The sequence below is a fragment of the Lycorma delicatula genome, chromosome 1 (assembly GCF_047948215.1).
Source record: "Lycorma delicatula isolate Av1 chromosome 1, ASM4794821v1, whole genome shotgun sequence".
NCBI classification, from domain to species: Eukaryota; Metazoa; Arthropoda; class Insecta; order Hemiptera; family Fulgoridae; genus Lycorma; species Lycorma delicatula.
In genome coordinates, this window is record NC_134455.1 from 13,374,338 (window position 1) to 13,398,820 (window position 24,483).

The window sequence follows — 24,483 nt, forward strand, 5'->3', positions numbered from 1 at the left end:
ACTCCGCGTTTACAATTTTAATCAGATGACGCAACGTCCTTACACGACGATAGGAGAAATAACCAAATTCGATGCGTCTATATCAACATCCATCTTGAAACTGTACCTATTTACTAGTTGCATTCCACACCACCCTGGAGGTAGCAATCGCGGTGCGTTGAGATTTTTTTTATATGAGTGAAATCTCTCCCCTATAGGCCTACTCTAAAACACTCGAACTGGTTTTAAATGTATTTTTTTCTATTTTATACTTTTTTTGTTTTTATTTATTTATTTTTCTTGCAAATGATTGTATGTGATCCACAAAGCAAGGTTAACTATAAACTCACCTCGGTTGTCGAGGAAGCCGTGAAATTGGATAACTCCTTCCATGACCGTTGCTTAACTACGAATGCGTAGTCAAAGATAACTTTCTTATATCACCGTAGACGTGTGGGGGGTTAACCCCCTCCTCTTTTTTCTTCTACAAATTCATCATCATTATGTTAACGTAGTAACATCATCATTTTTATGTATATATATTTGGCTCCCTCTATCTTCGGAAAAGTGACCTTGAAAAGTAGTTGAAAGCATCGCAACCCTGATTTCTTACCTATATGATAATTTTAACATAATTATGGATTTATAGAAGAAAACGTGATAGCGGATGCACTGGAATACCAGTGTATCCGCTATCGATGGTTTGGCGCTAGTACCCCTATTTCCTACTACTAAAATTATTTGCTGGTATTCGATCGTTTGTACTTTAATTTAGCTTTGAGTTTAAAAAAAAAAGATTCGAAGAAAAATTGTACAGAATTACATTACACTATTAATTTCAGTTTTTAATTTTTTATTTTTCAAAGGTTTTTTATTTATTTATTTCCAATTTTAATTCTTTACAGAATCTTGAGTTACTTGGAGGGAATTTTATATTATAACAAACCAGAGTGCCTTATAATTAATTAAGTTAAACTTAAACATAATTTCATATATTAAAATGAATTATTTGTAATTACTAAATACTATTGATAATTCTTGGATTAAATATTATTAAAGTTAAAATTATTTTTTTCTATTTAGACCAGATGAGCTTTTTGATTCATGAATGTTGATAATAATATTATTGTACTTTTATGGTTATTAATTCAACATTGCCTTTACAGATCGATAAAAGTTAGTAGATAGATTTCCTTTGTTGACTACATAATACGGTATATGAATGTACTTAAAACGTCCTTGAATAAGAAAAACCGAAATAGCAGTTGACCTTTGTATAGTTAACGGTTATAATATTATAGATTATTTATAAATATCTTGAAATAATAAAAATTGAGGCGTATAGAAAAAATAGTTTAATAAATAAATTCACAAAAATGAATTAGAAAGGACATAAATTTCCATTATCTTTCTCGTTTTCTCCTCAAATTGTGATGTACTATGAAGAAAAGCAAATCAGATGGCGCCGTATTTAAAAAATCTCTTTCAAGGATGTCTGGAAAGAGTTGATATGTTACGTAATATTTTTTCCGTTGTTAATAGTATGTACACTTTTCTTCTTGGTAATAATACGCAGTAATTTCTTTTATAATTATTTTTAACAATTTATTTTAGTTTGACTTCTACTTGTCTTCCTCCATTATAATTAACTCAATTTTTTTGATAGCTAAGTACCACAAGTTCTTAAATTTTAATTTTGTATTCTTTTATGTTACATAATAATTTAACTCCAGTTTAATTTACTAATTACTTCGAGAACTTCATACATAATAATAGTTATGAAGATTGAAGTGGTTACAACGCAAAGAAACGTGTAAATCAAGTAGTTCTAAATTTTGTTCATTGATGAAATAAAGGTTTTTTGTAACATTTGTATTAGACCACTTAGATTCTTTGCAAGTACATTTGAAAGACATTATACAATAATATAAAAGGTAATTTAAGTATAATATAATTACAACGTATCTACTTTGTCTTTTAACAGGAAAAATGGATTAGAACAAATACAGGAAAGTTTATCTTTACCCTTGAAAAAATTATTACCTTAGTCGAAAACAAGTTTAAAACTAAATCAAACTAGTAAAAAAAAAATAGATATATTTTACTCATTATACCTGTACCGTTCATCTTACATATTTCTTTAATGTGTTTTTTTATGAAAATAAAAATTTTCTTTTCAAGGTATTTATTATTCTATACAAAATGGTTAGTTGTTAAACAATAATTTCTTAAATATCGATCATTAATATAATTAGTTGGAAAATTTTAAATTATGGCGTATAATTTTTCTTCAAATATTATGACTTAAACGAGCTGAATGTTTATAATTTCGTCATGATAATTTTTATTACTTATTTAACTTCGGGGAAATATACAAAGAGAATAAACATCTATTGTTTTAAATAAAAAATGTAAGATAACTGATCTTTCACTTTGTACGCCAGAAAAATCAGACTAGCAAATAAGATTAAAATTATAACTATTAACTACTGATGTAGAAGGAAAGAGACCAAATTTCTTAGAGTATAATGCATTTTAATACACACATTTTTCTCCAATTTAATATAGAAATACAACGCACTTTGTATTTCTATAGTCTAGAGATTTATTTTCATTAATACTAATAATAATAATATATTATTCTCTTTTGCATTCCGGTTTTACCTGATAAAAAATTTATTACTACAACTGTTCTCAAACAAAGAAATAAATTATTTATTATAGTACGTAATATATCTACATTATGTATGTACCTGTTTATTTATTTTGTTTATTTTTGAATGGCTGATATAAAATTGTCGTTATTTGCTTAGTTTAAGATGTTTTTTTTTTTTGTTTTTTTTATTAGAGATGAATGTTATTCGATATACACATTAAACGAAAGATCCAGGTATTTGATGTTATGGCTATATTTTTTCTGAATCTGTATTCTTGGTTTCACTTTTTTTAATTCATATACTATTTTGACTATAATGTGGTAAAGCTTATAATATTGTTTTTTATGACAAAAGCCCCGTCTTTAGTCATAGTGATTTTTGAAAAGCAGCTCTACAAAAAAACCTGTAATTATTGGATATTTTAGAAGATTTAAAAGGATTTAATTATCTTCAAAACATCGTTATCTGGAATAAATAATAATTGTTATTAAAACTAATAGTTAATACGTCTTTCCACTGAAACAAACAGAGTTTTTTTTTTTTAGGGAAACGTCTCATTATAATAAATTCTATTATATAGCAAGATAATTCAAGATTTTATATTTAAGTTTTTATTAGTATTGTAACAAGACCGTATAGCGGACCTGAATAACGGATTCCTGCCAATTAAGAAGAAATTATTAGAAAATATAATAATGGGAGGAATCCAGAAAGGAGCTAAAAGAAACGCTTTTACGGAACGGAACGCAAGAATGGCTGGAGTTTCAATATTTCTCCCTTCAGATCGCAGAGCCTGGACAATGTCCCTTGCTGCTGTATCCTTCTATTTTCGGGCGGATTTCATTGGTTATTTAGTGACGGTTATAAATTTTAAGTTTTATTTATAGACGGATTTGGTATTTTGCGTTCCTATCCGTATGGACCATCGTGAAATTTATTTACTGGTTCTGACCGTAAGAGACTGAGCATTTGAGCCTAGTAATCCCGGCGTGATTCCCCTTCAGTCCATCCGTTGGAAGTCCTTTTGGTACCAGCACCTATGGGCTAGCAGGAGTGCCCCTAACGGAGCTCTAGTTATTTTATTTGAAGGGAGAAATGCGCCCCGTTCTCTGGAGGGAGTTGCATATGCTGACTAAATGAAATTGTGGTCTCTTCGTGGGACGGTGTGGGGTGTTGTCTAGCTTTTTATAGTTTTAACAAAATTTAATTGCGAAAACGGTCACTTTCGCGACCAGAAGTTTCGCGCGGTTTCTATTTATAGGTTATGGAATAACCTGGTTTTCTTCCCAACGAAATTAACCTTCTGAGGAGGATGAGAAATCAGGAGGGATCAGACACCCTTGGAGTACAGCGGAGCTTAAATCACTTCGTTGAGTGCTTTCCGACGAAACGGTATCGGATCACTTTACTTGATGGGATTTGAATCTCATCCGTATAGTTCAGCCCGACAATTGAGGAAACCAGGCTCCTAAGCCTGGTTTGTCATTTTTTGACTCTCGTACCGCCTCTTCACGGTTGTTCGTTTAATACGGCATGAGGCCGTTTTCTTATACCCTGTGGAGTACGGTCCTCTTGGCAGATGTCACGGAGATGGCCGTGTTCGGACACGGCCGCTCTCTCGAACAGTCTGCGTGCCTATGCCACCACCACCTCGGATACGGTGTGTAGTCCGGCATCGTAGCGAAGAGTGACTTTTCTGACGAACCACGGTGCTCCAAATATCGTAAATCCTTTTAGTAAATGTAACAGGTCGGTTTACAATAGTCTTTTTTAATACTTCCCTGACACACAATGAACAAATATTTTTACCGGAACCAAACAGACAATTATTTTTACCGGAATGAATAGTTACCGGACCAAGGCAAGGCATGCATGTGAACGAAAGGGCTCGGTCGATCGTTCTCACGCTTTGAGTTGGGCCCGGTCCAGCAGGTAAAGAAGATAGGATTATAAATATACTCCTGGAAAGACCAGTTAAAAATCAGTTCTGCGAGCCATTCTAGTGAGACGTTACGACTTCGATTCCAAGAGGAGAGTCTGCGATGTGAATTCTGCGAATCATTCCTCGAGACGTCAGTCAGCGAATTTATTCTGCGAGAAGGTCAGTGAAGGAGCGAATTTCAAAGTGAACTAAGTCGGCGCAATTAAGGTAACGTCACGAGTAATGGTTCAGTGATTTACTGTAAGACTATAAGGAAAGAGATAATGTACTAAATTTAATTCATAAACTTTTAGGGTAGTTTTATTTGTGAACAGTAAAGTAATTTGAAGTGAAAGAACTTTATACTTGTCTTATCTATTGTACTATCATTGTTAATATAAGAGTAATGGTTAAAATTGTTAAGACTAGTGGTCATATAATGTCTTTTGTCAATGGGACCGAATTCTGGTTTTCATTGTTTATCTCCCTGTCAATAAATCCTGAGGATTACTTTAAATTTTGTTTTGTATGTAATCTCTGTTTACTATTATTATTATTTGTGTTATTGATGTTTAATATTATTATTGTTCACTGTTTTGCATTATTGTCATTAATCTAATTATCGTTGAGAGATTTATTTTTATCTGTTATTATTCTGATTATTGTTGTGGTTGTGATTACTATAAATATATTTTTTTTACTTGCTGTTTTATGATTGTCGTTTACTATTGTCATTATTATTGATTTATCTTTTTATACTGATATTTTTAAACCAATAAATTGTACTATAAACATTACAATACAGCAAATATACTTAATTAGTAATTATATGTTATATAATTAATTAATAATTAGTACAAGTATATAAACATTTTCATCTGTCAATCTCTCAATATTCTGATCGAGCCGCGAACACGCGACAATATTCCCTATAAGATGAGACTAAAACAGGAGTTGTTTAATAATTGTATTAAACATTTTAGTTGATTTATTTTCTATATGTATGCAATAATACAACAATACTTACTGCTGTCCTACATCATAACTTCCGTTTTTGGGAGCCAGCTCGTTTGTGAATTCTACGGGTTGAAAAATGATATAAGGTAGGTTTTCTTTCCAACGAAATTAACCTGCTGAGGAGGATGAGAAATCAGGAGGGATCAGACACCCTTGGAGTACAGCGGAGCTTAAATCACTTCGTTGAGTGTTTTCCAACGAAACGGTATCGGATAACTTTACTGGATGGGATTTGAATCTCATCCGTATAGTTCAGCCCGACAATTGAGGAACAACATTTGAAGAAGCAATATTTTGAGCCGCAACGTGAACAGTATTTCAAAAGACAGGAAGGACTCACTTTATTACTAATAATATATTTGATAAACAAGGAAAATAATTTTTTTTATTGAGCAGTATTTCAAACCAAACAGATTCATAATATGTTTTTGTACTGAAAAAATAAAGGCTTGTTCTTATCTTTAATTGTTGAACGATGAAGTGAATTCAAATCATATTTTAGATCCACAGGTGATCGTTCACACTTGTAATACAGGTAAGTATTATTACGAAGAAAAATTTAAGTTTCGTACAATCGAGTAAAAAAAACCGAAAACGCCAGCTTAGAAATTGACTCCCACTTTGAAGTAACTAAATTAAAGAAAATTAGATCCAAAAAAATCTTTGAGCATACGCTATCATATATATTTTGTGTAAAAATACACTGAATATTTAAAGAAAATAAAATCAAAAATCATTACGACAATAATGTTTAAAATAGTAAAACAAAACTAAATTAATTGATATTTGTTTCTAAAGGACAGTGAAATTTCATCTTGTAAAATCTTGAAAATGTTACTTATATAAATCAGCATTTGTGATTATAAGTTGGTAAGGCCACGGGCCACGGCTGATATCCTCTTGATACTGTAATGTTGAGATGCTAAGAAGTTCGCTTAATTACTCCGTTGCCATAACTCTTTAACCACTTTCATTTTCAACACTTAATCTCATTTTTGTCGTAATAATTTAACTCACAATATCAAAAAGGAATTTTTGACAGTAGCGCTATTGCATTTGAAAAAAAATTTATCTCGTCTTCATTTTTGAGCTAGATGAGTTTTCTACAGACCAGTGGAATTGATTCTATGGACCAATGTATTCCTTCGGTCGGGAGCAAATTTGAAGGATTCATAGAAGTTTACTGATTATTTCAGAGGAAAAATTAAATCGTACAAATGTTTAAACATTTTATGAATTTATGAAATACAATTTATTTTTATATAGTAGTAATATTTTAAAATAGGCAAATGATTAAATTCAGTATTTTCTTACAGCTAATTCTTACCTGTTTTATTTACAGATTTTTCAAAGCTCGTATCAATTCTTTCTTCACCAGGTTTATGAACTTTGCACCCGTTTTTTATAAAATGATAAGTCCAGCTACAAATCTACCAGCTGTTCATACTTTGCTTTGTGAAAAATTCATTTGATATGAAAAAGAGTAGCGATTGAAACTCAAAATATTAAATAAAAAACAAACTGGAAATTTTAATATAAAAGTAAATTTTAAGATTAGAACTTCATATTAGTTAAACCTTGTTAAAAATACATTTTAAACTTTAAAATACAGGATACATAAACAAAGCAATGATGAGACACACACACTATACTAGGCCAAATCGCTGTTCATTATAAAATAGACTCCTCTGCATACCAACTCCGGGCGGGGACTTCAACGCTAGGTGGAATTCATATTCCGCCTTCTAGGAAAACACTCTGACCATTTTTCCTTGTAGAGGTAATCGGAGTGGCCGGTCAATCTTTTCTATCACCCGAAACGAGTTTATTCCGTTATAAAGAAAACCCGCCTTAAGAAGGTTATTTTTGAAAATATCCTCTCAAATTCTTTCCTAAGCTACTAATCATACTATATAAATCATATATCCTTAATCGATTATTTTCCTCATAAAGCAAATTAGAATATTGAAGTTGAGAAAATTTTGATTTTTTAACCTTATAAGGTTTTTTATAAGAATTTTAATCTTAATTTTGATTTATAACCTTCGCTATAAATCACTAGAATTCCCATATTTTGGATGTTGATGCAGTAGTCTGAGGATAAAATATTACAGTAATTCTTTTTTATTCTAAACTGCACTTGCAGACACATATTTTTTTATACCTATTCACTAAAATAAAAATAAAAATTTTTCTTCAAGAGAATTCTGAATAAATATTTTGGAAAATCTAATAGTTTTAATAACTGAGAGTATGTCACTATTAGCAAATAGTGTTCAGAGCTAATATCAGATAATACTCCTTTAACATAAAAATTGTAAATTTATTGAGAATTTAGTTAAACAGCAAAGAATTTGAAAAAAATAGTAAATTTATGTTGAATTTATTATGCACTCTCAAACTTTTAACAAAATTTCTTATCTGTCCTACTTAATCCTTCTTAGCTTCAAGAAAAATTTTCATTCTAAACGAAACTAATAAGAAAAATACAGAATGTTTATTCTTAAGTAAAAAGCATCAAAATTAAAGTACACCACTTACTTCCAAATCGATGTTACATATTTAGTCGATGATCAATTTTTTCAAATCTTAACGTTCATCATGTTGAAAGTAAAAATAAAGATTTTTTCTAAAGGAAATATGATATCCTTTTTAATTTCGTTTTTAAAGTTTTTTCCTTGTTCCTATAACAACTTCCATATTTTACAAAAAAAAAATTAAGCAACTTTTCATCATTTCACGGTGCAATAACCTGTAATTGGAAAAATTCCCGTGATATAACTTTGCAAAATTAAATATTATAAAACTATAGTCATTCCATCATTCATCATTCATTGTATAGATTATACAAACTGGTGTGTAATATTTATGAAAAAGGGGAATTTCTGTCAGACTTCAAAAAAAGTGTTATAGTCATGATACCAAAGAAAGCAGGGGCAGATAAATGTGAAGAATACAGAACAATTAGTTTAACTAGTCATACATCAAAAATCGTTACTAGAATTCTGTACAGGAGAATTGAGAGGAGAGTGGAAGAAGTGTTAGGAGAAGACCAGTTGGTTTCAGGAAAAGTATAGGGGCAAGGGAAGCAATTTTAGGCCTCAGATTAATAATAAAAGGAAGATTAAAGAAAAACAAACCAACATACTTGGCGTTTATAGACCTAGAAAAGGCATTCTACAACGTAGATTGGAATAAAATGTTCAGCATTTTAAAAAAATTAGGGTTCAAATACAGAGATAGAAGATCAATTGCTAACATTTACAGGAACCAAACAGCAACAGTAATAATTGAAGAACATAAGAAAGAAGCCGTAATAAGAAAGGGAGTCCGACAATGATGTTCCCTATCTCCGTTACTTTTTAATCTTTACATGGAACTAGCAGTTAATGATGTTAAAGAACAATTTAGATTCGGAGTAATAGTACAAGGTGAAAAGATAAAGATGCTACGATTTGCTGATAATATAGTAATTCTTCTTTTTCCTGTTTAGCCTCCGGTAACTACCGTTTAGATAATTCTTCAGAGGATGAATGAGGATGATATGTATGAATGTAAATGAAGTGTAATAATATAATAATATAATATATAATAAATTAATAATATATTACTATATATATTATAATATATTACTATAATTAATATAGTAATTCTATCCGACAGTAAAAAGGATTTAGAAGAAACAAAGAACGGCATAGATGAAGTCCTACGGAAGAACTATCGCATGAAAATAAACAAGAACAAAACAAAAGTAATGAAATGTAGTAGAAATAACAAAGATGGACCACTGAATGTGAAAATAGGAGGATAAAGGATTATGGAGGTAGAAGAATTTTGTTATTTGGGAAGTAGAATTACTAAACATGGACGAAGCAGGAGCAATATAAAATGCCGAATAGCACAAGCGAAACGAGCCTTCAGTAAGAAATATAATTTGTTTACATCAAAAATTAATTTAAATGCCAGGAAAAGATTTTTGAAAGTGTATGTTTGGAGTGTCGCTTTATATGGAAGTGAAACTTGGACAATCGGAGTATCTGAGAAGAAAAGATTAGAAGCTTTTGAAATGCGGTGCTATAGGAGAATGTTAAAAATCAGATGGGTGGATAAAGTGACAAATGAAGAGGTATTGCGGCAAATAGATGAAGAAAGAAGCATTTGGAAAAATATAGTTAAAAGAAGAGACAGACTTATAGGCCACATACTAAGGCATCCTGGAATCGTTGCTTTAATTTTGGAAGGAGAGGTAGAAGGGAAAAATTGTGTAGGCAGGCCACGTTTGGAATATGTAAAACAAATTGTTAGGGATGTAGGATGTAGAGGGTATACTGAAATGAAACGACTAGCACTAGATAGGGAATCTTGGAGAGCTGCATCAAACAAGTTAAATGACTGAAGACAAAAAAAAAGTAGTCATTCCTTCATGAATAAAAGGAAAGTTTAAATTTGAAATATTGAGAACCAATATATTATTTTCTTAAACTCCTAATTTTTATTTGTAAATCCCTTTACAAAAAACAATTTCCAGCCGAAAAAGTTTCCTATATGTGAAATATTTATGAGTTCTTAGAAAATCAAAATATTGCTAATAATTGATCAAAACACCTCATTAGAAAAAAATGAAATTTAAAAATAAAATAACAGAATTTTGACCGTAACAAAAATAATAGTAACAGTGTTACTATGGCTATATTACCACACAACCGTGTTAGATTTCTCGACACTAAAGTGAACTTTTTCGTATATAACACACAGGACGTGTGCAAGCGGAACATGTGATTGTACGCAATATTTCAGTGTGTATTAGGAGAATGAGCTGATCATATCTTGGTCGTAGTACACCATTGCACAAGATAGTTAATCTATTTTTACTTTTATTTAGAAAAATAATGCATTTATGAAATAGACAATATCACCCGATCTCATAATCATCTGTTTTATAGGGCTTTCATTATAGTTTTGTTAATTTCTCTATATTTATTGTTTTTTTCTTTAGAAAACTGTTTGGAAAAGTCCAGCTAAAAATAGACTAGAAAATTGTGTCATCTACTAATCGATTTTCCTTTGTTACGGTGTAATAAATAAAAAAAATAAATATTTTGTCTGGAAATAGATACGTAAATAAATATGTTTTTTTACTTTAAATAAATATTGATTGCAACTGTCGACTGAACTTATAAACAGAGCTTCTGTTTATAAACATTTCTATTATAAGCGTAAACAGTATCGTAACAAATTAAAAACAAACAAAAACTAAGAGTTTGTTATCGAAACTGTGAGGATAGTTTTCAATCGTTTCATGGTTTGAAGAAATGACCGGATAATTTCTACAATACTCATGTAATAAAAACATTTTATTAAAATAAAACCGCTCCAGTAAAGATTGATAGTGCGCTCATAGAGGATGTCATTAAACAAAGAGATGTAATGCAAACATCTAAATTAACATTTATATTATTATTCAACCAATATTTCGAAGTTATTTTTCAAGAACCTTCAGCTAATGAGCGAAGTGGAATTTTTATCATTGTATAAAATTCTTTAATTTTAATCCGACGTAATGAATCAGTCACTGATTTGCTGTTGAAATATGCTTGCTACTGAAACCAGTAAACTTTATTCGATTTTATTCTCCTGATTTTGAAAGTACTTCTTGTAAAATTAATCAAATTACATATAACTAACAAATAGTCTAGCTAATTGCTTCTTAGGATTTATATAAATCAATTTTACCACCCGATGCTTTATTTTTCCTTTACGTTAATTACCTTAGCAGAGATATCAGTTAATCAGAACTTTGATATAGAAAATTAGATTAAAAACACAATCAAAATATTAAAAATGTAGAAAGGTATGTTTACCATTTCAATTTGTGATATAAAATGATATATTCTGCTGCTGTTATAATCTCCGGTAGAAAATTTAACTGGAATGTATATTTTTAAATCTGAATCTGAATAATATAAATTAAATGTATTTTCTCCCAATTCAATCATAATGTTCAAATTTATTTGTTCATCAATTATATTTTGGTTGCTAATTTTTTTTTTGTGTATTTTTTTGAGAGTAAGGATTTTGATTTGTTGTTATTTATTTCTAATATTTGTATGTGTTCTATACTTGAAAACTCATTTTTATTATTTCTAATATGATCATCGTAATTAAATTTCTGTATATTATATTTATAGAATTCTTTGTCAATAATTGACAATTTATAACAGTACGCAATTTACATAAATTACAATAATAATAGTATTTATTTTATATAACTTACAATTTTTAAAATGTCTTTACTTCATGGAAGAAAAAAAACATCTGTTTATAATTAATTATAATAGCCTTAGTAAAAATCTATTACCGATTCTTTGAATACATTTTTTCTTTAATACGTTTTTCTTTAAATACATAAACAAAACAGTGGACATTACCGAAATCTTTGGTAATTTTTCAGCTTTTTAAATAATATTAGACTTAACAGAATTTTATTGTAATACTAGTGATAAATTTGTTTTACAATTATACAGTTTACTCACTTAGTTGTATCATTTGTTTTATCATTTCAGTTTTTATAATTTAATCGTTCAGTTTTATCATTTTCTTGATGATCTTATCCCCTTTGGAAATTTTTCCTGAATAATTTTCGTCAAGAATATTTTAATAAAAAAAAACATACATTCTCTATATAGATATTTCGAATTTTTTTTGTCATCATTGATAATACTAGATTTTTATAGCACAATAAACAAAGATTGATGTTATTCTTGCACTGAAAGTAGTATCACACAGGAAATCTAATTTGTTGTACTATTTAAAGCAAAAACGTATTGTAGTACATATTCGATTTAGCTTCAACTTGCCCTTGTTAGTAGTCTGTTTACTTTTTAATTCTTTTCTTTTTCAACAGTTTAGTGGTCCCACCTAGGCACATTGCCCGAAAATTTGTTTTTAATTAAATATGTTTTACTTAAATAGATTACCCGATGTTCTTTGTACAGTACTGTTACTTAACTGATTTTTTCTTAGAAGCTTACACCATTACCTTCATTATTTATTTATTTATATAGTAATTAAGTTGTAATATTAAATGTATCGAGTAAAGACATATTTGCTACACTTTATTTTTCTAGCTCGTTCGGTCATGTATCGCCACATTTATGAAGAAAGTAAACTTGATATCAATATGAATTTGTCCGATAAATGGAAAAAGTATTGATTAAGCTGATATGAGTGGTTAGAAAGAAGCAGTTAAAAATGACAACAGTGAAATAGAATTATCAGCATCATCAGATAGCATGTGGCAATTTCAAGATGCTTGTGTGTTCGGTGAACAAGCCAGAAGACCATTTGGAGATAGAAAGTGCTACCAAACTGTGGTACACAAGAATGAAAAAAAATCACCTGTACTTAAACAACCACCACAAGTTTTAATAAATGAAATTGGTCCTGTTACAAAATTGATAGATTTAGACGTCATAGATGAAATGCTAGTAGTTACCTTTAACTAGTAATATGTCCTATTTCTAAGTAATATGTTACTTGGAAAATAAGAAAGAAAACAATTTTCGCACACACAAATATATATTTATTTATTTAAAATTCCAGAGAAAGAGGGTGTAAAATTATAGAGAGAGCTAAAATTGTGGTTATTATAAGAATTATTTTTCTTACTGGTACAAAATGTCAGAGTACGAATAAGATAGATTTCCTATTGCAGTAGAATCTTCTAGGTACATTTAGTCAAAAAGATTTTCTGTTTCACATAAGATACGATGTGTTAGATTTGATGAACAGTCAGCTTGGACAATTTGAATGTGTATCAACAAATTAGGTCCCATTAGATCAATTATTTCTTCTTTTATTAAAACTGTTAAAAATTATATCCCGTATAAATTGTAGCAATCGATGAGATGTTGGGTGCATTTTGAGATGGATGTGGATTTGTTCAACAAACTCGAAAAATATGGACCAAAAATTTACTCTTTATCTTGTGCCACAATTTTAAATTTACTATGGAAATCAAAAAGATAAAGGATCACATGTTGGGTCAAATTCACCAGACGAGTCTTGTAAATCGATTTATTTCAACTATTGAAGAAAGAAAGACAATTCTTACGATTGATAATTATTACACCTGTTAAAATCCTGTCGGTAGTTTTTACAAAAACTTCTACTTGGAACTTTGAAAAAACCAGAGATTCAACGAAATTTCTCAACAATAAGCATAGAAAAAATGGTTCACTTTTATCTGGGCCCTCATTACAGACGTCATGTATACGTCGATAATTTGTACGTTAAAAAAGACAACTACTTTTTGTTTAAAATGCACGAATAAATCGGACGCTGGTTTGAAAATACTGAAAAAATGTATAATTTTGGAATATAACGTCACAAAAGTGCGTAAGGATGTTATTTACAAAATGTATACTCTTTCAAGAGTAGCAGAAACGTGTTCTCTATCATTTAAATTTTTTTTAAAATCTCTTAAGATCGTCAGAATTACGTTCAAATTAACCTTCGTTTCAGAACACCAGAGATCGTGAGAACATAAGAAAATTTTGCTCTTACTTTGATAGAAAATTATCTAAAATCATAGATCTTGAATTCCTTCGCTGCCAACTGATATTTGTGGGTTTCTTCTGTTCTTGTGGTACTGGGAAAAAAGGAAGAAAAGCTGCTGAAAAAGAAATGGGTAAAGAAAATATGTTTCTTTATGACTACCCGAAGAGCACTTCAAAAGTCGCATTTCATCAAATGCGACTTTTGTGGTAATTTTATGTGTAAAGAACGACGAGAAAATCTGTTTTGCTTAGGTCAGATGTAGGTTGTGAGTATGACCTGTAAAGTATTGAGAGGTATGAAAATGAAAGTGCAAATTTATTCTTCGAATTTCTTATCGATAATTTAAACTTTCGTAAAAATGAATTACTCATATTGTTAAAATTATGGAAAAATAAGTTTCATTTTAACTACATATATTTAACTCATTTTTTTGAAGAATTAATTTTTACTTACTTTTTGCACATTATGATTATGATTAAAATTTACTTACTATTATTACATATTATTTTCTGATATCAGGGTACGTTTTTAGCCTAAATAATTTTTCTTCATTAATTCTTAACTGATAAATTATCTTCCAGTTATTTCGTCAGTGTTTTTACAATTAAGTTAACATTGTTTTTTTCATAAAAAGTATTCACATTTTCTAAACATATTTACACATTATTTAATTATATTCGCTTGTTAATTTATGTGTAAATTAAAGTTAAGTCTAAATCAGATTACGTGATTTTATATTTTATTGTTTCATGAACAGTATCACGGTGTTTCATGCAGCACGCGCCTGCTGTAGGATTAATAGGCAGGTTTCTTAGTTTTGCGTTTCTTGTGAGCAGTTTTTTCCTATGGTATTTTTGTAAATGTATCTAGATATAATTAAAATAAAATAATAAAACGGGCGTCAAAAATACACTAAAAACTACAAAATAATATCTTTTTAATTTTTCTATAAATTTTTACTTTTTGAAGACGGCAGTAAATTAATAACAGTTCTTTATTTTTACTGATGCAGACTTCAAAATTGAAATTTGAAGATGATTTGAAAAAAAGGTATTACTTTTTTCATTTTTTTGTTTACTGATTTGTTTCATCAGTTTGTATTGAGATATGCACATGAAATGAAAAGGACAATGTTTTTTTTCGAGACGTTAAAAAATAAAGCAACGAAGTTGGTGAAGAAGTAGCGGAAGCCTGTGGTGAAGACGTTAGCAAAGCCTAGAGAAAGACGTAGAGAAAGAATATTGTTATTATTTTCTGTAAAAAATTCTACTAATTTATTTTCCCGAATATATATATGTTGGAGAATAAAGTACAGTGGAGTATCTTCCGACAAAACGATGAGAATATTCTTTAGAATATCTGTATTTTTATTAGTTTTAAGAAATGTACTATTACTTGTAATATTTTGTAGAATAAGGTTTAAATTGTTTTATTGCGGTAGGCTTAGGCCCAGGTAGGCACATGGTTGTCAACGTAGTCGGGATCCCAGGACGATAGGGGTATCATAAAATTAATAAGGAAAGGGAAATATGCAGTAGGCATATTATTTGAGAATATTGAGAAAAGTCAGTCTTGCTTTTCGAACCCAGATCGAACAGACAGAGAGGTGATCGCGAATTCGTTATTTCCCTGAGCCTCGGTCTATCGCAAGTTGTTTTAATATTATTTGAATTCTAAATTGAATTAATCTTATATTGTAATTCGTGTGCTACTGAGTTATTGATAAGTGATAATTATCATTTGTAATTATTTCATTGTACGAGTTATCTACTCATTTTTATTAATTGAACTTTATTGTAATCTTATATATTCTCCACTTGTAATGGTGGGAATGAGTGAAGCACAAGGCGTTGAATCCCTGACAAATCTCCTCGCCTCTCCGACATATATATATATGTATATGTCAGTCTTATTGTTTTAGTCTTTTGTGATTTCTACTGAACTGAAATAGTAAGCGGCCATTCCATTTATATTTCCTTCATTTATTGATTTTATCAATTATATAATACTTAGGACGGTTTAAGAAAATTACTCTCATCTTGAAATAAACCAACATCATCGCTATCTCTTCCAGTGTGTAACTAAAAATTTAATAATAGTTAATTTTCACATCGCTAAAAATTACAATTTTTATTCTATATTTTAATTTTGTGTGTTTACTCGCTACATAAAAGCAAATCATAATGGCTTCAGAAGTTTACTAGCTGACTGACAAAACTCTGGTTATTTTTAACGATGCTGCAAAACAAACATGAAATTCCTCATGCAATAAGGAATTGCTCACAAATATGACTAGCTTGATCAATTTTCTTTCATTTCTTTATTTTAGAGTCTTCAAATATGAGACAAATCAATAACGTCAGTATCCATGTAATTTAAAATGAAAAAGAAAAATATCACGATGTGTAGGGACGTTTACAAATAAAAATTCTACTACGTTTTCCTTATATGATATAAAAATTGTGGTGTAATATAAAGAAAGTTTTTATTTTTATTTCTTTTGTTTCTCTTAATCTTATTCCAACTCAGTCAAAATAGTTAGTTCTAATTTTTTTCATTTGTGTAATTTACTAGAGTATTTAACGTACTTCTAAAAATATTCTTTCCTAAATTTGTAATTGTTCAACAATTCGAAATTTTTCCAGTCAATTTTTTTAATATTGGTAAAATAAACACTTTCTAATCATAGCAGTGTTCTTGACAGTTGAAATTAGGTCTGCAATTTCATTCTAACCGAAATAACACTTCAAATAGCCTCTTCACTAAAATGTAAGATAAAAAATATTTACTTTAGGTTTATTGACCTTCTAATAAAAGTATCTACAAAAAATTCAATTAGGTGTTAAAATTGTCATATTTAAGTAACCTTTTAACTTGAATTTATTCATTTTTAAATAAAATATTTATTATTGAAAACAATAATTAATTAAATTTTATCTTCTACTTTTTGATATGATAAATACTTCATAAACCGTATATAAGAAACACCATCTTCTTTACTTATCAATCTATGTGTAAAATTCACGGGACCATATCTAATATTCAAAAAAAAATTAATATTTTAACATTTTTCGTTTTTCAAATTGTGTTTTTAGTGTGCAAGTACATTAAATTTCCTTTAGATGTATCTGGATAAAGGTTTTATTATTGCTGTAAGTACTACTTATTTTATAACCAAAAATATCTGTATTTATATAAACACACACACACACACACACAATCACATATATATATATATATATATATATATATATGATTTTTCTTTTTTAGTTAGGAAAATTATCGAATTCTGATTTCATCTGTTAAAAAATAATGAATATCTTTTGAAATTATGTCAGAACCCAACGATTCAACAGTTGAACATTATAATATACACACAATAAAAGAATCGTGTTTGTATTATAATTAAGATGTATTTACAGATATTTAATCCAAATAAACTTTGAAAATCTATCGTAAATATGTAATAACCAGTAATATAACAACAAAGATAAAACCATAAAAATCCAAAATTGTTAAATTCTCACTTTTCGTTTTTTTTTTCGTTTAGCCTCCGGTAACTACCGTTTAGATAATACTTAAGAGGATGATATGTATGAGTGTGAATGAAGTGTAGTCTTGTACATTCTCAGTTCGACCATACCTGAGATGTGTGGTTAATTGAAACCCAACCACCAAAGAACACCGGTATCCACGATCTAGTATTCAAATCCGTGTAAAAATAACTGGCTTTACCAGGACTTGAACGCTGGAACTCTCGACTTCCAAATCAGCTGATTTGGGAAGATGCGTTCACCACTAGACCAACCCGGTGGGTACACTTTTCGTTCTAATTTCAGTTTTCCTCACGTAATACAGTCAGTAACTGATAAACTAAAGAATATTTCAAATCTTCACCTCAACGAAGTTACTGATCGAGTCCTTAAATTAAATACTATACCTCAGACTCACTCTCTCTTATACTACAAATAAATATTTTGAAAATTGAAAACTCCCTGCCCTTTAAAAACATCTATTATTAAACCGCTTTACAAAATCGTCAAGGTAACTTTTCCTAAAAATTATAGAGTAAAAGTAATCTAGTTAAGGAAATAGAAAAATAAATCAAATCCACGTTAATTAAATTTACAGATAAGTATAAATTGCTTCAGTATGGATTTCAACCAAACAAGACGCGTTAATTGAGTTTACTACGATGATATTGCAAAATATGCATATCAATAGAAAATACCTAGAGGATTTCTTAGGCTTGAGTAATGGCTTTAATATTGTTCCCCCTTAATACCTTGTTGCTTAAAGTATAAAAGTATGGATTACAGGAGTATCAGTTGAACTATAAAACAGTTATCTAGAGGGGAGTTCCCAAGAACTTCCCTCATGAATTCAAAACTAATTCAATTTATTTAAAGATTTTGGACTTTCTCAAAAAATTATTTTCTATTCATACTTTTTTTACTTTATATCAATGACATACATTGAGATACTGTTGCACGGTTTAGTACTTAGTATATCTTCTATCTATAGCATGAAACATGATCGTATAAAACTAACTCAGTAATAATAGTATGATGCTTATTATTAAAAAAAAGTTTATAAACTTTCAACAATTCTTTGGGTCTACCCGACACTAATATTAGCTTTAAGCTGTAGTTTAACTGTGTTACCTTGGATAAATTATTGATTCGTCGACATAGAGAAGTTGAAAGTATTAAATATCTAGTTTTAATGTATGATACAAATTTGAAATGCAAAATAGTTGTAAAACTCATTTGCAGAAAACTAAGTTTCATATCTTAGCTTCCTATAAAGTTCAAAAGACTCTAGATAAAACAAAAAAAAAAAAAATTAAAATTTTATGTATTGCATTCACTTAGCTTTCCAGTTCCACCCAAAAGGTTAGGTCATCGGGTTGGAGCTTTTATATAAAGTCAAATAAATATTTAAATATATACTGAAACCAGAATAAATTTCAGACCTAATGAAAAAATTAACTATAATTTCAGAGCTGGATCAATAAAAAATTTTAAGTTAATTTTCGACGGCTATTTCTTCTTCAAAGGTAATTAAATTTTGTAAATTTTAAATTAATAAACTTACCTCAGAGTCACTGAATACAAACATAGCTAACGGCAATATTGATGACGTTAAAAAACCACTCATCAGCTGATTCACCGAAAATATTTTCTTTGACCTAAATTTTTTTTAAATTTATAAAATAATCTTCTTATTATTATCTATATCAAATTTGAGTAATAAAGTAATAAGCTGTGTGTTCTAATATATGTATTAGTTTTCATTTTCTTACAATTGTTGACCTACTTAATTTAAAAAGTGGGTTAATTTATTTATTTTTTATTTCGTTGATTGAAGTAGGTGCTTATAAAATCTGTAGTTATTTAATTACGTTTAGATCTTTATTTTTTAACCCATCGTGTTGGTCTAGTGGCGAACGTGACTTCCAAAATCAGCTGATTTGAAAGTCGAGAGTTCCAGCGTTCAAGTCTTAGTAAAGCCAGTTATTTTTACACGGATTTGAATACTATATCATGGATACCGGTGTTCTTTGGTGGTTTGGGTTTCAATTAACCACACATCTCAGAAATGGTCGAACTGAAACTGTACAAGACTACGTACTTCATTTACACTCACACATATAATCCTCTGAAGTATTATCTGAACGGTAATTACCGGAGGATAAACAGGAAAGAGAAAGATGTTTATTTTTAGGAGTACATTACAGGTTATTAAAAAGTACATTTTCAGTACTAGCTCAATAGTAAAGGTCTACACTTTTTGAGAGTTCATGATTAAGATCATTTGAAATGAATATCCTAGAGATTACCTTTGTGACAAACTTCTCTTTATTATCACACTGAAAAATGCTATACATCTTAGCACGTAACCCCACAAAATCACGAACAGCTTTACCGTTCATCTCGTAATTGAACTTACGAAGTTTATTCTTATTTATTTTAATTAAACACTTGTGGTCACAGGGTTAGTCTGAAGTACCGAAAAAGTCAATATCATGTACAATATTGTCAAAAGGTCATGATAAGAAACATTAGACGAAAATAATGGCCATTAGAAAGTTTGTGATTTGACTGTACTTTTCCACCATGCAATCGTAATGGAACTGGTACATTATAATTTTATAAATGTCAAGTATAGAAAATCAAATGTAGATCGAGTGATTTAAAATTATATTCGTTTTATTCAAACGCCCATACGACCCGATATTACAGATGTAAACTCTTGGTTTCGCTTTAACTATATCCAATTTACGTTCATCAATCACCAATTGAAAGATTATTCTGTTTCGTACATTTGCTTTCCCGTTTGCCGCATTGTTCATAAGTATAAAAAATCCTTTTTCTAACCTTTTCGAGCCTCTGCTCGAAGTTGTGAGTTAAAAGTCAATGTAACCCAGTAACCCAAAATATACGTAACCCAGTGATTGAAAAAATTTTAGAATTTTATGTACTTTTGAAATTTTCAGTCTGAGTCTTGTGTACAGTTTTAGTTTCCTTAAATGAAGTACGTAAATTCTTTGGGACATCAACGTTGTTAGCAGTTTTTTCCTGACATGGTTCAGCCATGGTAGATCTTAAAAATTATTGCAATCATAGTTCTGTATCAAGGAAGTTGTTCTTGAAGAATCATATTGATCTGGAGCGGGATTACAGGCTTTAGCGTACCTCTTTGAAATCATGTCGAAAAAGGTACACCGCGTAAATAATGAGATGTAGTTTCTAATAATGAGGTTAGTTTCAATGTCTAAAACCAGTTCAATTTTTTGTTGAATAAATTTTAGCATGGCGTTTCAGGGAAAGAGGGAATAAAATTGATACAGGTCCAAACGTAGTAAAGCAAGGACATGAGACGAAAAATCTCAAAATATTTTAATCTCCAAGTAATGGTATAGAAGAAACAGATCATGGTAATCACTTAACATCTTACAATCAACGTTTCCTTAATCTGTTAGACGTGGGAGTAGAATCTATGTTGAAAATGCCGTCTTTCTTCAGTAAACTTTAAAAGGCCGATCGGGTGGAAGTTTGACGTATCCAAACTTTTTCTCATTAGTCATGAACTCCTACGGGTATACTCATTTGTGAATCAGTAAGTCTTGTTTATTTATTAGTGTTAGAATCGTATATCTTAATCATCTTTCTGAATACTATGTCATCGTTACAGTTTTTATTAAGTTATCAAAATGTTTTCCAGCCATGAAGGTAAGAAGTCTACAGAGTTCAAGAAGTTAAGGAAACCGATGGACAGCTACTAAAATGGATTGAATTAAATGGGAATGCGCTTAAGAATTGTATCATACCTGTGTTAAGCAAGAGCCTGAACAATGTGATTACTATCGTACCCGCGTTTGCCTCGAATCTATGAGATATTTACACGAAAGTGACTCAGTTGAAGTAGAATTAGGTGCGGGGTTCGTGCTTCCGCAAATCGGTTAGCTAGTTCAGAGGGCAACAAAGTAGGACATTCAAGATGTCCGGAAGAGGCCTACAGCGAAGGCAAAAGCTGAGTTTGAAAATCACCGATGTAAATGTCTACCGAGGCATTTAAATCGGGGACATCTAAATGAGGTCTGGCTTATTACTATGAGATGTAAAAGGTTAGAGGGTGAAAGAAAACTCCCGTTAAAGCCCATTTTTTATGACTAGCGCCGAGAAACCGTCCAGTCTTGTGTAAATGATGGCGTACTGATCATCAAGTGGTTCTTGATGACACAAAAACACACAATGATTTCATCGAATAATTTTGGTCTTCCTGTATCATTACCATCAAATTTGGTCGTCACTTTTTTATCCAGTCGTTTACAGTCTGTAGCAGCTCATCCCACATGTCCTGTCACACGTTATCACCTACATTTGTCGCTCGGTATAGTACTGGACCGACAAAAACCTTCTTCTTATCTTCTTCTTTTTTTTTTTTTTTTCCTTCTCTCCCCGACCGGATATCCAATTAAGTATACTCAGTCGGGGAGAGTGTCCTTTTACTCTCAAAGGGGGCGTCCCCCACCCGCCGGCTATACGTCCGGCACGGCAGGTTGGCCTCCCCGGTCTCGGATCTTTTGTTTTACATTGCCTGCCTCTAATCCCCCGCTTTAGAGCCAAGGTCCGGCTATGCCGTCCCCCAGCGCCTCAGCAGGGAACCGGGACTCGGTCTTTATGCCTTTGGCCTCTAATCGACAGCGCCGACCCCACAAAGAGCCTAGGCTCCCGCAGGGACGACCCCGCCGACCGGGACTTGGTCTTTTATTTTAACCCAAACTCAAACTGCCCTGGAGTTCACCCCCTTCTCAGGTACCCGCACACCAAGGCGTACAGGCCCTCCATGGAGTGACTGTCCGCCCTACCCTACTGTTTATACTCCCATTCTTCTGTCTTCATCCTCTTTGGCCCGCAGGACCTCCCCGGCGAACCTGCGGAACCATTCCCAGTTCTCATTGTTGTACCCCAACCGGTTTATGAGATTTTCTGGTGTAAGACCATTAATTACTATTTGACCTCTGTTAACGACCCATCTTGGACATATGAACAACGTATGTTCGGCATCGTCGTTCTCTGGACAATAGATGCACTGCGGGGTGGCTCTCTTCCCGATCCTATACAGATACTGACCGAAAGAGCCGTGCCCCGTCAGTAACTGTGTCATGTAAAAATTGACATCTCCGAATCTATTGTTATTCCAGGTTTTAATATTAGGGATTAGGCGTCTGGTCCATTCTCCCACTCTGGACCCTGTCCACTCTTCTTGCCATTCTTGTTCTATAATCCCTTCCATCTCTTCTTTCGACATACCGCTGTGTCTGAGGGTTCTGGCTTTTATCTGAAGGTCTACGGGTAGGACCCCGGTCAGTACGCACAGCGCGTAATACGATACCGTACAGTAACTAGCAGCTACACGCAGCAATGCCAGTCTATGGACACTTCTCAACTTCTTTTTATTTCACTGTATGTTCATTGCCGCCCCCCCATATGGGAGCCGCATACAGTACCGTCGAAGTGATAGCCGCGGTTATCAATCTTCGAATAACCATTTTAGGTGTGCCGTGGTTTTGAAATAATCCTCTTAATCCCTTTACAGCAGGAGTAACTCTCCCACAAATCATATCAATATGCTTGCTGAACCTTAAACTTTTGTCCAGAAGTACCCCCAAGTATTTTGTTTCTTTTACTTCATCGATTCTCTGTCCTCTGATATTTAGATTCACATTTCTTAATGGTCTTCTACCCGAGAGGACCAGGCAACAGGATTTATTAGGAGCTATTTCTAATTTGTTATCCTCCATGCATTCATCTATTGTTCTAAGCGTTTGGTTTGCCTTGTTCTCCAGTTCATTAATATCTCTGTCTTCTACTAATATTGCGATATCATCCGCGTATCCTACTATCGATACCCCTTCGGGGTAGTTCAGCCTGAAGATTTTATCCACTATTACATAGCTGGAACCGTACGGTATATTTTGCACAACTTTGACGGGGAAGATCGTGTTCGGCTTCAAGGTAGCGATGTCCGTCGGAACGATAAACGATTCAAAGTTAGCTAAAACGACAAAGGGAAGGCAGAAGGTGTATAAGTATTCCTTAATATCATCAGCATTGACTCCCCTTATCGGAGTCGGGCATAATCGGGTAACGGCAGACTATTTGTCTGCCGTGACGCTGAAACTCGATAATATGTTTTGCTAAACTTAATCTGGCGGCGTGTGGATCGGATGAGCTGAAACGGTGAAGGCGGTGGACTGATAGGGAAGTACTTGTGTGATTGGTGAGACCACAAAAATACGTGAAAACCCGTTATTCCCACGTTTGGTGTTTATCAACTAGTGGAACTACTGCTCCACTTTCCGGTGAGCTGAAGTAGATGAATGGGATGTGTACTGTTACGGAAGCTGGTTACATTAATCGGATAAATCCGATTGGTTTCTTCCTCAAACCATAAAACCTCACACCAATATTCTCATTCTACCATTCAAACCGATCGATTTCCCTCACCTATTCCGCTTATCCAGGACCACAGCTCTATGGTGCTGGATATGGTATTGTATGTAATATGTATTGAGTATCCCGTGCTTTGGCACGGGATACTCAATTCATGCTACATTCACTGACCTCTAAGCGCATTATATCTGGCCACTTGGTCAGGAAAATAAGCCAAGACCAAGTCTAATACCGTACAATATTTAAGTCTGTATAGAGGACTTTGCTCACTGTCCACCTTCTACCGTTCTGGATAAATTTTGAAAGTGACTAGTGTAACTTTTCCACCGACTCTTCACTTTTTTTTCTAATTCGTCGTCGCTCTTGTCGATGTTGATGATGGTTCTTA

General features: G+C 31.5%; 1 protein-coding gene across 2 annotated transcripts in view; it reads left to right on the plus strand.

Annotated features, from left to right (window-relative positions):
- The window catches only part of LOC142327879 (facilitated trehalose transporter Tret1-like), a 318,438-nt gene that overhangs the window by 37,066 nt on the left and 256,889 nt on the right, over positions 1–24,483 (plus strand). Inside the window, exon 1 of one of the 2 annotated variants that reach the window (XM_075371355.1) lies at positions 17,148–17,285. The exons of the other annotated variant lie outside the window; for it this stretch is intronic. Within the exon in view, the coding sequence (XP_075227470.1) occupies positions 17,256–17,285 (30 nt within the window). The 5' untranslated portion in view covers positions 17,148–17,255. Of the gene's footprint in view, positions 1–17,147; positions 17,286–24,483 lie in introns of those variants that run through there. 2 annotated transcript variants of the gene reach the window in all.